Source organism: Siniperca chuatsi, linkage group LG7 (genome assembly GCF_020085105.1).
Source record: "Siniperca chuatsi isolate FFG_IHB_CAS linkage group LG7, ASM2008510v1, whole genome shotgun sequence".
Taxonomy (NCBI): Eukaryota; Metazoa; Chordata; class Actinopteri; order Centrarchiformes; family Sinipercidae; genus Siniperca; species Siniperca chuatsi.
Genome location: NC_058048.1, coordinates 23,357,951 through 23,373,223, shown reverse-complemented (window position 1 = coordinate 23,373,223; position 15,273 = coordinate 23,357,951). Strand labels below are relative to the sequence as shown.

The following is a 15,273-nucleotide window of genomic DNA, read 5'->3' as shown; positions in this document are numbered from 1 at the left end:
TAAAACTGGATAAAAAGTCAATTTATGACAACCACAACGCTGACACATGCGCAAAGGGGATATGACGCCATTGACAGGCGACCAAATGAAATGGACCGTTACCTTGAATTACGGATTTCTCTAGGTTTGAAAATTGTTGGAAACATTTGGGATAATGTAAGTACACAACTCAACAAAATACATGAGAGGTCAAGTCATTTTTAGACATTTTAATGCGGAAAAGTTACATATTATACATTCAAGTAAGTAATAATTATCTGTATTAATGATGCTATAAAAGTGAATTAATTAACAGATGTGGTATTCATTAGACCCACTGCTATATTGAACAGGTGATAAGCACTAAAATGTGTTTTGGCTATATATGTCTTTTATATTGTATATGCTCTGAAGTGTATGCTACATCTCACAACAGGGTTGTGACAACAGCAATTTGAATCAGCACAAGCTAAGATTTGATTTAGACTTCAACCAAAGTAAACTCAGCATTTGAAGGGGGGAAAAGTTGAAGTTACAGTGCCTTGCTCTCCCTCTAAGGAGATGGGAGGAATAATGAATGTCAGGTCTGAAGGAGGAGAGCAGGATGAAAAGGAACAGAAATAGAGCAGCTTTCATGGCAGCATGGATCTCCACTGGGGACATGAAGCTGCTCATTAAAACCTTTCTTAGTGTAGGGGAGAAGAGGTAACTGGTGTTTTCTGTGTTTTCTGTTTGAGACTCCTGCACTCCCCTCACACCCTGTGAAGCTACAAAGTCCATGATTATGTGAAGTCTATTGTTGTGTGTGTGACCTGCTGTGCTCCTGCACTCTCCATATAAGTTTAATTTCACCTCATTATGTAATGTGTTGTATTTTTTTAAACTAATCTAAAAAAAAATGGTGATACATGACTTTCAGTTATTTTGGTGTTCTTTTTGAAATGATTCTCCCACTCTTAAGTTATATCTGGCTGCATAGTCTTTCTAGAGTCTCTGCTCTGTGGCTTTCCCCCTCAGCGCTGACGCACCCAATGAAAACAAAGCAAGCTCAAGGCTATGCAGCCCTACAGTTATAGGCTGGGAGCGCCCAAACCTTGAGTATAAATACCCAATGCTCAATCTATATTTAGTATGAATTCCCCTTTGAAGAGAGGCCCAGTTTTGTCAGAGGAGATGGGTTCACTGTGTAATTCCTGTATAGCTCCTAGCCACAGCCTCTCTCTGTATTTTTCATATTTGGGGTGAGCTGTTGTAATTCCAGTGCCAGACCATCCTTCCCTAGAAGCGGCTCATTTACAATATTGATGGCTGGTCTTGTGTGGAGGGACTAAGGATGATTGAACAATCACGTCAGCTCACCATTTATTGGTAAAAGTCAAGCGTCGCCCAGAGGTACGATTAGGAAACCCAATTACTTTTAGACTATACTTACACTGTGGTGCCGCCTGCCTTGGGCTTACAGTTGTATCTTTTATTACTTCCATTCTTTATTAATCTTATTCTGACACCTCCTCTATCTACTCATGCCTGATATTTCCTCCCCTGCCCCAGCATTTTTATCATGCTCATCTTTGAAGTGTTTTTGTTTTTCTTGCTGGTAAAAGACTTATAATAGTAACATAATCAGAATTTTCTGGACTTAAAACATATTGTACAGAGTTTCTTATTTCTCTGCCATGTGGCTTCCATGAAAATCAATAGAAATGTACCTCGTTGCTTCTGTTCGTTTCTTTCGATGACAGTGATGTACTTTTTACTGTGTCTGAGTCAAGTCAGTTTATTAGATTATATTAGAGTGCATGATGTTACATTGCACAAGATGCAATATTGGCAGCTTTTTTGTGGCACTGGGAAAAGTGATTACAGGCCTTTGGCAGCAGAGGCAAACCAACAGATGACAGACACAAATGTCTTCAATAGAGTTTCCCAAAGATGGCTTTCACTAGTCTCTGTGTCTGGTGACATCAGTTTGAGGTATATCCTGGATTGAGATTTAAGGTGTTTACTGGTAGAGAGGCACTTCAGCCCGCCACAAATGGATTTATATATGCAAATACTGTTCAGTATGTCTCCCCACTTCCATTCCATATGCACAATCTAAGAAGCATGACAGAAAAGTTATACAATAGTGTGAAAAAGAGTTTGCCCCCTTTTTTTTTGCATGTTTGTCACACTTAAATGTTTCAGATCATCAAACAAATTTAAATATTAGTCAAAGATAACACAAGTAAACACAAAAGGCAGTTTTTAAATGAGGGTTGTTATTATTATGGGAAAACAAAATCCAAACCTACATGGCCCTGTGTGAAAAAGTGATCCCCCCACTTATTAAAACATAACTGTGTTTTACCACACCTGAGTTCAATTTCTCTAGCCACACCCAGGCCTGATTACTGCCACACCTGTTCTCAATCCAGAAATCACTTAAATAGGACCTGCCTGACAAAGTGAAGTAGACCAAAAGATCTTCAAAAGCTAGACATCATGCCGAGATCCAAAGAAATTCAGGAACAAATGAGAATGGAAGTAATTGAGATCTATCAGTCTGGAAAAGGTTATAAAGCCATTTCTAAAGCTTTGGGACTCCAGCGAACCACAGTGAGAGCCATTATCCACAAATGGTGAAAAAATGGAACAGTGGTGAACCTTCCCAGGAGTGGCCGGCCGACCAAAATTACCCCAAGAGCGCAGCGACAACTCATCCAAGAGGTCACAAAAGACCCCACAACAACATCCAAAGAACTGCAGGCCTCACTTGCCTCAGTTAAGGTCAGTGTTCATGATTCCACCATAAGAAAGAGAATGGCAAAAATGGCCTGCATGGCAGAGTTCCCAGACGAAAACCACTGCTGCGCAAAAAGAACATAAAGGCTTGTCTCATTTTTGCCAGAAAACATCTTGATGATCCCCAAGACATTTGGGAAAATACTCTGTGGACTGACGAGACAAAAGTTGAACTTTTTGGAAGGTGTGTGTCCCATTACATCTGGCGTAAAAGTAACACCCCATTTCAGAAAAAGAACATCATACCAACAGTAAAATATGGTGGTGGTAGTGTGATGGTCTGGGGCTGTTTTGCTGGAAGCCTTGCTGTGATAAATGGAACCATGAATTCTGTTGTCTACCAAAAACTCCTGAAGGAGAATGTCAGGCCATCTGTTCATGACCTCAAGCTGAAGCGAACTTGGGTTCTGCAGCAGGACAATGATCCAGAACACACCAGCAAGTCCACCTCTGAATGGCTGAAGAAGAACAAAATGAGGACTTTGGAGTGGCCTAGTCAAAGTCCTGACCTGAATCCTATTGAGATGCTGTGGCATGACCTTAAAAAGGCAGTTCATGCTCGAAAACCCTCCAATGTGGCTGAATTACAACAATTCTGCAAAGATGAGTGGGCCAAAATTCCTCCACAGCGCTGTAAAAGACTCATTGCAAGTTATCGCAAACGCTTGATTGCAGTTGATGCTGCTATTAGGTTTAGGGGGCAATCAATATTTCACACAGAGCCATGTAGTGTTGGATTTTGTTTTCCCCTTAATAATAACAATCTTCATTTAAAAACTGCATTTTGTGTTTACTTGTGTTATCTTTGACTAATATTTAAATTTGTTTGATAATCTGAAACAAATATTTAAGTGTGACAAACATGCAAAAACATAAGAAATTAGGAAGGGGGCAAACACTTTTTCACACCACTGTATATACCATTTGTTTATTGCTTTTACTCTACAGAATATTTGGATATGTTAGGTAGACCCGAAGAAATGTATTGATTAATTGATTAGTCTGCAATTTTCTTGATGATTGCTTAATTTAGGTTTAGGTCTTTTTTTCTAGCAAAAATGCAGAACATCCCCTAGTTCCAGCTTCTCACTTGTGAGGATATGCTACTTTTCTTTGTCTTTTGTGATAGTAAACTAAATATATTTGTATATCCTTTTGTATAATATCTTGGACTGTTAGTTGAGCAAGCAGGCAATTTGAAGATGTCACCTTGATCTTTAGGAAATTGTGGCAGGCATTTTTTTTTTACTAAATACTGATATTTTATAGACCAAACAATTGCTGATTTATTAAAAAAAAAATTAATCAATAATGAAAAGAATCATCATAGTTGCAGCCCTAATGTTAGGGTAGCATGTTCTGCCCATTGAGGTACACAAGGCATCAGTACCACACGTCTGTAGTTGCTTGAAATGAAGGGACTGAATTGTCCAGTTAAGGTAAAGTTAATTATGATAGAAGAGAGCTCTTACCTTTGTGGAAGTTGTAATAACATATTTCCACATATACCAGTGAGTAAAGAATTACTAAAGGAGTTGGTAACAAATGTTAACCATCCAAAAACAGATGGTCTTTTTAAATTGATAGGTTGCCAGTAAATAAAGACAAAAAACAGCTCTGAAATGTAGTTGAAGTTAATGTAAATAAATGATTTTGTTTTTGATTATAAGCTTCAGCTGTATTTTAAGTTGTATGATGATCCAACCATAGTAAGAGTTCATTTTCCATCAGCATGTCTTAGTCTTCAGGAATATGTGTATACTGTATATACCCCATCTTAAAAAACAGATTTTGGCTCAAAGTCAAATGTGCTTTAAAGAAAAAAAAGGTTTCTTTCACTGTGACCAAATCGTATAAAACCCAGTATTGACCTGGCTGGCAGATTTATAAAGATGGATGGGACAGAGGAGAATCTGGTGTTGGAGGGATATGAGTGGAAATGGATGGGGTTAGTGGCTCTCCGGTGTAATAAAAGAAATGAAAGTAGTAATAGACTCTCAGTGAATTCCATTAGGGACACACTGACACTACACAAGCCATTCATTATGATGATGCTGTGAAGTGAGATATTTCATTGTGGAACCCAAAGCCTAGTGTGAAAGGGGACACTGAGGGATGGGTGGAGCACAAAGGTCTGCCTTAGCCTCGTTTACTGCCGTTCTCTCCTGTTTCTATGGAGATTTGAGGCTTTTCAGCCAATTAATCAATGGAAGCATGCTTTTCATCAGGCAACCTTGAGCTTTTCTGTGTAAACACTGACAGGCAGGAGCCCACTGAAATGTTGTGTTTGAAATTGTGTGTGATTTTTCCAAGGGTATGTTAAAATTGAGTCCAAATGGATCTGTAATCTAAGTAACATGTTTGGATCAAATTGAGTTTCTTTAGAATACATATTTGTCACGTGGCAAAAGCAGCTACTGTAATTTGCAATGGTATCCAACTTATATATTAGTTTCTAATTGATTTTCTTTTACAATCTAATTTTCAATGACTGTCTCTCTTAAATGCATCCCTTCCTTTTGTAGGTGGAAAGGGAGGAAAGAAGAAGAAGACCAAGGCAGGCTCCAAACCCACCAAAGCCAATGGGTCCAACTGGGCCAATGTTCCCCTCCCCCCTCCTCCTGTTCACCCTCTCCCTGGCACTGAAATGGACCATTATCCCAATGAGCACCTTGAAGGAGGGTATGTCTACAAGGGATGTAACCAAATCCAAATACATTATTTGGATACAAACAGATAATGTGCTCTAAACAGATACGAATAACACATACATGTTTTGCTGTAATATTTTATTTAGTGTTGAGTACAGGATAAAACTTGACTGGTAACTGGTGTTGCAAAGGTTTTATTTTTACCTCATGATCAGATATTGAAGCCTGGCACTTTGCACTTTTAGGTAAATGGTTAAAATATTATGTTACAAATATTATTTTGTAGGCAGCTAAAGTTACACATAATCTTATGAGGGGTAAAAATTGCAGTAGAAAAGCAAATTGAAGACAGAAAATGAAGCAGTATAGCCAATTTCTAACAACTTCCAGCATATGCCCCGCCCACGTCCGATATGAATCCAAATACTTATTTTTGTGAAATAAACAGATACAGAAAGTAGCTTTGCGGTACACCACTAATGTCTACTGACTGTACCTCATAGAGATTTCCATCTCTGTTGTATATGCACTTGAGCTTGCTTATTGCTGTCATTGTGTGTTTTCTCCTCTGACTACTGCAGTAGTGGAGAGTCTAGTGTCTTTCTTGCTGGAACAAACAAGACAGTGCTTGCCAGTGTGAGCAATGCTACACATTTCTGTGTGTAATAACTAGGTTCAGCTCTGTTTTCTCTGCAGCTAATTACTGTACTACTGTACATCTGGAGAAAAGTGATGGATCAATGTGTGTATAGTCTCCACAGGCAGCCAGATACACACACACACACACACACATACTCACTTACACAGGCTCTCACACAGAAACTCATATACAGATGGCTGCAGATCAAACTATCTGCTGATCCTGTCTTCAATCTATGGGATGACTTCATGGCTGGAAAATAAATGGAGAAAAAAAAACAATGTTCGAGCAGTCTCCCGCTGCTACTAGCTCATCGACACACAGATGGTTTCAGATTAATCTATTTGCTGAATTCCACAGTGGGGGAAAAAATCATAATTGCATTGTTTCCTAAAGAGAAAAGCGAGAGACAGACTGGGAATTATACCAGTAGAGTGTTATCCACCTCTGAGTCTGAAGTAGATGTTCTTATAGATGTTTGATGCAATACCAATCACTCCTTTAGTTTATCTACGCACTAATTACATGACTTTTTTAATCAGCTGACGCATTTTTAACATTCCATTTAGTATAGTGAATCCACTGTTGTACTGTTGGTACAAAGTAACAGAGGTGTATTTAAGTGATAGTGTGTTTCTCTTTTTGGTCCAGTAGGTGCTATGTCCTCTTACTCCCATTTCCAATCTGGGAGAGTCATCTGCTTTAATAGGCTATCTGGCAAATGAAGAGTCCTGTGCCCTGTAAATCTGAAGCTGCTCTTAATGGCAGCAAATTAAAACAGTTATGTCCTATGGAGTGTGCACTGACAAATTTCTTTAATGAACATTTTCTTTATGGCTAGTATTATTTCAGCATGTATAAGCACAGTTATGAGGAAGTGAAGCCTGACTACCCCCATAATTCCACTCAGGACTGTTGTAAAACAAATTCTTACGAAAGTTGGACAAGGTCACAAAGCTCTATGTTAGTATATAGGAATTTCTCTTAAAATATTTATATTTTTATGCTGTCTGCCATTTCCTTCCCTTTTCAGTAACCTTTTTACATTTGGAGGTATTGACAATATCACACACCTTATTGTAGTTCTGTTTCTGCCCATATTTCTTTCAATTTCTTTTCTCAATAAGCGTAAAATATATATGTAATATATAGCTGTGTTTAACATATGCCATACATTCATAATTCTTTGGTTGTGGTTGTTTTATATTCTTCAAATATAGATGATCAGATTAGAGCTGAAACAATTAGTCGATTAATCAATTAGCCGATTGGCTGAAAATTGATCGGCAAATATTTTGATAATGAATTGATCATTTTAGTCATAGTCACAAGCAAAAATGTCAAACGTTCTCTGGTTTCAGCTTCTCAATTGTGCGGATTTGCTGCTTTTCTTTGTCATATATGAAAGTATCTAAATTTCTTGGTTCTAAACTGGTTTTGGACTGTTGGTCGGGTAAAATAAGGAATTTTAATACGCCGCTTTGGGAAATTATAATGGGCATTTTTCTATATTTTCTGACATTGTAGATAAAATGATTAATCAAACAATAAATCTGTATATTAATCAAAAATAAAAATAATTGTTAGTTGCAGCCCAGACTAAAGATTGCATACACAATTTCACACATCAACTGTGGGAACTTTTGTGCAGTAAATGTCTCTTCTCACATCAGGTATGAGAGTGATGGTTGGGGCCCGCCCATGCCTGTGCAGACCTATCTTCACCAGGGCATGGAGGATGAGCTGGAGGAGGAGGAGGAGAGGGTTCCCACCCCGCCCATCCGAGGGGTTGCCTCTTCTCCAGCTGCTGTGTCCTTTGGACAGCAGTCCACAGCCACCCTTACCCCTTCACCTCGGGACGAGATGCAGCCCATGCTCCAGGCCCATTTGGATGAACTGACCAGAGCATACCAAATGGACATGGCAAAACAGACATGGTAAACACTGCAGTATTAAAACAGCATTATAAAGATTTAAATTGGATAATTTATTTACCCCTAGTCTTTATTGTAGTTGAAAGAAATACAGTTACACTATCGAACTTAAATGCTTATTTTAATATGCAATTATCTCATTTACATCTATTTATTTCGAAAGATAAATGCTGTTATAGTTGATAATATATGCATTGTTGTCATTTTAAAATGCTTACTGTACATTCTGTTCTGCGTGTACTGCTGCCAGAATTTATTTTGGTCCTGCAGTGTTCTTCATGTCAACTGTGTGCGCAGTGGAGATAAACCCATTAATCATGTCATTTTAATGGGTCCATGCTACCACTTAGGCGACTACTGTATTTTGCTCACACTAAGATACACAATTTCTTACCCACGGGTGTTTACTCTCCCCACACCCATACGGCATATTCCATTGTTGTTGTGCTCATGCAAGTCAGATGAAGGCCATGCTTCATTCTGTCAGCAACACAGAGAGAATGAGAGACTGGCATTCATTCATAATAGTGAAGTGGGGGGGCAGGGAAGCTTGTCAGGAAGGAGATGTCATGTTACCCAGTAATGACTATGTTGGTTAGAGAGCATCTCTGACAACACCAGAGGGCCAGTAATTACAACCAATTCCCACTGCAAAACGCGTCAAAGACGTTGCGCTCCTCAAACAAACGCGGCTGTCAGCAGAGCGGGTTGCCACTGAGGTGACAGCCATGTGTCGACAGGCCGGGAGAGCATGCCTTTGTACCATCTACAGCAGCAATTAGTGGGTCATTGTGTTAGCATGCAAGCAGCACCGTAGAATTAGTGGAATTGTCCAAATTTATTCAGCGCTTCACATAAGAAAGGAGGTTTCTACTATTAGCTCTACACTTCCACATACATCCTTATTTTTTTTGCCATCCTATGGCGTAGAAACTACTGGCTATTCCCTTTATTCTGTCTTTATTCATCAGTCCTCCACATTCCTCTATATGTACTGTATGTTCACTCCAGTAGATTAATATGTTAATTAATAGAAATATATCTATTTCTCTTCCCAGGCACATGCAGGTGGGCTCACTTCCTCCCCAGGCTCCAGCTCCTCCAGTGGGCTACGTGTCGAGCACAATGGTTTCTGACCTGGAGACTGACCTGCCTGATGAGGATGAGGAGGAGGAGGAAGAGGAGGAGGATGAAGGCTATGGAGCCAGGCATCCCCGCGGTATTGAGCACACACCAGGGTCTAGCATGGACAACCTGGACAGCTCTGTAACAGGTAAGGTAGTTCTGAATTGAGGCTATATTCTGATAAGGAAGATTCTGGAAAACCTTCCAGTACTTGTGCAATGCATATGTATATATTTGTACAATTAAATTGTTGTTGTTTTTTACCATTTTAGACACTGATTAATCAGTGTTGCACATTTCTGTTCAAATCAAAATGACTACATTCTAATTACTCTGAATGGGAAAACATTCAATTCCCATTGTTGTTGCATCATGTCTTACAGTAAATGGATTGTTGTTCATGACATGTTCTTCATCAGTTTGCTATGCGTACATTTTATGTGAACATGCGTAAGGAGTCTCCCTCAATCAAGTTTTTTAAGCACTTTTGGCAGACTCTGGGGAATTTTAATTATCATTTCCAAAAAAGAGATAAGAAAGCCCATGAATTTTAAACAGGATAGTGAGAGGGAAATTAAGAGGAGGGAGAGGCATGGCGAGCAGGGTAGAGTGACTGTGATTTAACTCACACACAGCACAGGAGCCAGCGCCACCCGTATCTTCCCGAGGAGATTTGAAATAAATTTCACGTGCGGCATATTCCATTCCAGTCTAGAGGCACCATTTCCATTTTTACAACTCACTGAAAACTTTTACAACCGTCTGTCAGGGGGACATATGAAGGGCATGACATTGCTGCGTCAGAGCTGGGTTCTGGACTGCTGCTTTCATACTGGCCTGGCCACTCTATCCATCTATAAACTAGAAGCTAAAACTGGAGGGACATTTATGAAAAATGTGTGACATTTGACTATTATGCACCATAGGAACAACTTGTGATACAAAATACTGGTGTGTTGTAGCCCTGTGACATTGTGTATCAATCAAGTCTTCCAATAAAGTCTGTGAATACTAAAAAATAAAATCCATATCGGAAAATGTATGGGTGTAAAGAAACAGCAAGCGAGCAGGAAATATACTGTATATGAAAGTAGAGGAGCTGAGCCATTTGAGAAAGGAAGCATGAGAATAAGAGGGTTGACAGCGCTGCTTGTTGGTCTACCCTGTCAGTGGCAGCCCTAAAGAGTAGTTTTCCATGGGATGATGGAACAGTGGTTTTGGTAACACTGACACATGCTACTGCTGATGTATTTAGAGGAATATAAAGCAACAACTGGGCCGTAATCTACTGCATCTCTCCTCCACTGTATTACTCTGAAGACAGCACTATTTCTTCTTATCTTTCTGCAAGTCTGCCTTGCATCCCATCGTTTGACAACACAGACACGGTCCCATCTCCAGGGTTAGCGGGAGGAAGAGAGGGATTATCGGGGAAACCGAGATTTATTGTGGCCACCATTTTGAGGCTATACAAATAGGGGAGGGTAGGAATGAGATTCCTGTCGAGCCTCGCTTGATAGATTTGTCATTGTTTTAATAATATGGAAATAGGTCTGTTTTCATAATGTTACACCAAAGGCCAGTAAATCAAACATTTTCACCAGAAAATAAGCAAGCCTTCTCCTCGAGGACCATTTTTCACCAGCAGATTGTCTGCACAGGCTTTCCAATGCGTTATTCTATCCTCTGAGATAATACAACACATTTTTTAGCAGATAAATGTAAATCCTGATGTTGTGGTGGGTATTGCAGAGCCATGTCTTGCTTGAGCCAGAGAGATGAAGTGAACACATAGGTATTACGTGGCTTTGTGTGTAGGCGTTACAGGTCATGTAAAGCTGAGAATGTGGTAGCAGTGATGCTGTTATACCTACAATGAGCTGAAAGCTGGGCTGTTCTGGGCGATTACTCTCCCATAAAGCCTTGCCAGGTTTGTGAGGAGCAGGGTCACGTCTCCTGACGGCAGGTAGAGATGCCTGCTCGTCAGGGGGAATGATTTTCCCGCTTAACGACATGCAGATTAGGGTTTCCGTCTGTATAAATCAGTTTTAGTGGCAGGAGGGACCTGGGCTGGGTTTTACTGCCCCCCAACCATCTCCCGTTTACTGGCCTTGCTCTATCAGTGCGTGGAGCACGGGAGGTGTCAGCCAGTGGTTTTTAGAGTACATGGCTTGGCCCATTGCTCTGGTTCAAGACATAATAAAATGACAGACCCATAGTACAAACCTTGTTCTGGAGCTACAGAAAAAAAAAGAAAGAAAACTAGATTGAATTTTTTATCAAATTATGTGACAATGATCACAGTTTGATTGGACTGCTATTTCTGAGAATAGAAGTGGTCCAGAGGTTCAGCAGTAGAAAGTGGCAGTTAGTGCAACTGAAAAGTCATTCTGTGATGTGATTTGCTGAGGCAGTGTTCCTTTGCTGAGCCGGAGGAGTTGGAAGCTTCAGTGCTTTGGCTGGCACTGCCTATACTTCAATATCTGCTCTTTTCTTTGTGGGAGGATTGGACCCAGTGGAATTGCTGTCTTTCATTCTTAGAGAAAAACTCTTAGAAAAGAATTTCAAAGAAAATAGCTAGTCAAGATAGAGGGCTCGAAGTAGTTACTGCCTTGGAATTCAGTTAGCTCTGTAAAAATGGGTTGTGTAAGGGGTTCTCTACCTTATGCAAGCATATATTTTAAAGAAGTTTCCATTAATCTGAGAGAATTTTACTGCAATAGGAGTGAAAAGCTGTTGCAACTTTATCTGTTGAAGGTGCAATTTCCTGAAGTCACATCCAGTGGCTGAGTAATCACCTCTTTGAGACATATGGTTAAAGATGAAGAGACTCACAGATGGGGAAGTTGGAAAACTCTCTGAAGGGGAGTTCCCAGTGTATCTGGATAAATAAACCACGATCATATTACCAAGTTTTATGTATAATTTTTAAAGTGTCATATAGTATTGCAAAGAGAAGTATCACCTGAGAGACCAAACACTTATTACTGCAGCTAATATATGTGTGATTTGAATTCATTTGAATCTCTAAACTCTTCCAACCGCCCTGGCCAGCACGAAGATACCTTTTGTATCATACTAACCTTTTAATAAAAGATTTTTTGTTCCCATCGCACCCTCTACAACCTTTACCCTCACACCTCGCCAGTTCTCTGTTACACCAGTCTGTTCAATCACATCACTCTTGTGTTCAAGGGTAGAGTGTGTGAGCAGAGCACTTGGGTTTGTGCCATTTGAGCAAAGTCTGCCAAACCAGTCCCACTGAAAGCTATCAAATTAGCTGACAGTTCTCTGTGTTTTTGCTTGCCAAAGTGCCATATTTTTATTGGCTGACTGATACTTTTATATTTAAAGTGTAGCTGGCCTAGCTTTTTATGTTAAGAAAAAGATCAAAGCATGAAGAAATGCTCACAGTAGCACAGATATATAGGCCGAAAGTCAGAAGTCTTACAATATGTACACATCTTCCTTATATTGTATGTGCGCTTTCGATCCTGTCAAATACTCAATTATGTTTCAGTGTTTTTAGCATGTTAAGTAGGGTATTGATATAATCCCTCATCTTTTAATCATCTTTAACGTAGCATATGAGTAGAGGTGGCTAATACAGTAGCTATCAATAAGATACCTTGATTTATTGTTAAAATTATCTCTTTTCTTAAAATTATAGCACCCCGTAGACAGTGGTGGCGGTGCATTTTTAAACAGGAATAAAAAACTGTGTGTGCATACCACCAGGTGTTTGACTCAATACATTATTTTGTGAGATGCTTCATCTGTGTCACCTGAGGCAGTTTTGTAGCTAACTGCTACAGTAGCTCTGCACAGGTGCGCACATTGTTCTTTATCAAAAGAATAGCAAAATCACTTGATGTCGGTCCTGCAGTTCCACTGTGTACATTCTGGTGTGTGTTTATGTACACCTTTGTGTATGTGTATGCAATATGCAGTATGTTCTGCATGTGATTGTACTAGATGAAAGAGGACAGGCCAGAACAGAATGACTACACAAAAGCACTCACCTGCAAGAACAGAAATGCCCTGCAGCAAATACGAAATCATTTACGTGTAGGACGTCAATATTACATCTTTTTTACAAGATCACTCAATACATTAATCCATCTAAATATAAAATCACAGCACAGATGTTCAAATGTTCCATAAAGGTTATGGCCACTGAGCTGAAAAGTATGAAGTATGTGGTTTTAATTCACACACACAATTCTAACACACTCCCATAGGCCTACACATTTTCTGAAACCTGTGGTGTTCCACAGGGTCCATGGTGAATGGGTGGGGCTCAGCCTCGGAGGATGACCGTAATTTCTCCAGCCATAGGTCCAGTTTGGGCAGTTCATCTGATGGCTCCATCTTTACCCACTGCAGCTTTGCACAGGCCCTGGTGGCCGCTGCAGACAAGGCAGGCTACCGCCTGGAGGGCACTAGCCTCAGCAAGAGAGGTTGGTGTGTGGAGATCAGCTACCCACTGCTGGACTGGAACTTCTACCAGTGGCAGATGATTTGTTCCTTTCTGCTCTGATTCTTCCTCCTGTCATCCATTGGCAGATGTTTTCCCCATAATGTTGGCTTAGGATTTCCTCTCTGCTGCTTGTGGACGCTGTGCCCAGGTTGTGCATGGCACCTGGTGTACATGGCTGTGGATATCTCCTTATCCTTAACTTTAGCTTAGCTCCTCTATAACTCATCTGGCTTTGCATTCTGGCTTTCTTGGGTTAAATGAGAAATAACTGGGTGACATGTTATACTTGCAACCTTTTACAGGCTTCTACCAGAGTGCTTTCTCTTCTAATGAAAACCTTTACCTTTGTTTTCTAATAGGTTTTTGGATCTTGACTGATAACCTCTACCTTTCTTGATGGCAGCCTCAGTTCCACTGTCTAGGTGTTGGCTGCTTAATGTGTTTATTAATCAGCTGGCCTGTGGTCCTGTATCCCTCTTGCAGGTAAAGGCTTGTCCCACAGGCCCCGGCCCAGCAGTCCATTCTCAACAGATGGCAGCACAGTCGGCACACAAAGCTTGGGCCACCAGAGGGCCACCAGGCCCACACGCAAACCCCGAAGCCAGGGCACAGCACCCCACCGGAGAGATCCTGGTGCAGACGGTGAGGCAGCAACTGAGAACACATTTTAAATAGTTTATGTAGAAAGTTCTCTAAAACACATGTTGTTGTTTTATAAACAAGGAGTTATGTTTATACGTAATATAATATTGGATGGAAACCTTTCTAGACATGATTAGAGTCTTCAGTTTTTTACAAGTAAACTACATTTTATGAGTAATTTATGGCTTCAGTTGATTCATTCTGTGGGTTTCCCTTTTGGCACAGACCTACCTCCTCCCCCTGAGCCTCCCCCCTGTCAGGGGCAGGGCCGTATCCAGGGGGCCCGCAGCGTAAGCAGCATGGTACTGCCTACAGATAGGAAGGCTTCATCTCTGGAGCGCCCGCCTATGTCAGGAGCCCTGCCTGGGCCAGATGACATGAAGACCTCCATCGACAGACAGACACGCACTTCTCTGGAACATCATCGCCAGGCTCAAGACAGGCTGGGCTCCATGGACCGTGCTGATGATGGGCGCAGGGGACACAAAACAGGTACGGTTGAAACAAGATTAAAGTCTGTAGCCATGCAAACGGGTAAACAACCCTGTAAAGCTGTTTTTGTTACACACCTCATGCTCATTAATGCAACTTAACATGCTTACAATTGAAATCTTTTCATGTTCAGCATGCTACATCAACATGTCAGCGTTAGCATGTTATCAAACTATTTTAGCATTAAGCTGAAAGTCAGTTGGGGCTGACAGTAGTTTGGTCATTAGGTTTTGAAGTACTGTATGTTCTCATGAACTAAAGTATTGGACAGCTTATTCGGATTTATTCTTTAGCAATCTATCCAGTGGTTGTCGAGACAGTTTAATCTGTATCAAATGTTAAACTGACAGATGCATGGACGGACTGATGACTGACATCTTCATCACTAGAGCCATGCTGCCAGCAGGGTTACAAAAAGTTCAAGGATCGCATATCTTTTTAGAGTAGTGCACTCTAGGCTTTACATAAGCACCTACCCTATTTATTTCTAAATATGAGGGGCTACTAAAATTATGTGTAATATATACCAATTCTGCCCCACTTCCC

General features: G+C 40.5%; 1 protein-coding gene across 14 annotated transcripts in view; it reads left to right on the top strand.

Annotated features, from left to right (window-relative positions):
- The window catches only part of robo2 (roundabout, axon guidance receptor, homolog 2 (Drosophila)), a 328,885-nt gene that overhangs the window by 308,481 nt on the left and 5,131 nt on the right, over positions 1-15,273 (top strand). For 13 of the 14 annotated variants that reach the window (XM_044202720.1, XM_044202723.1, XM_044202724.1 and 10 more), the window contains 6 exons: positions 5,289-5,445; positions 7,728-7,991; positions 9,047-9,261; positions 13,391-13,573; positions 14,077-14,235; positions 14,461-14,727. In XM_044202720.1, the coding sequence (XP_044058655.1) occupies positions 5,289-5,445; positions 7,728-7,991; positions 9,047-9,261; positions 13,391-13,573; positions 14,077-14,235; positions 14,461-14,727 (1,245 nt within the window). The remainder of the gene's footprint in view (positions 1-5,288; positions 5,446-7,727; positions 7,992-9,046; positions 9,262-13,390; positions 13,574-14,076; positions 14,236-14,460; positions 14,728-15,273) is intronic. The other variant, XM_044202731.1, reaches the window with a different exon arrangement.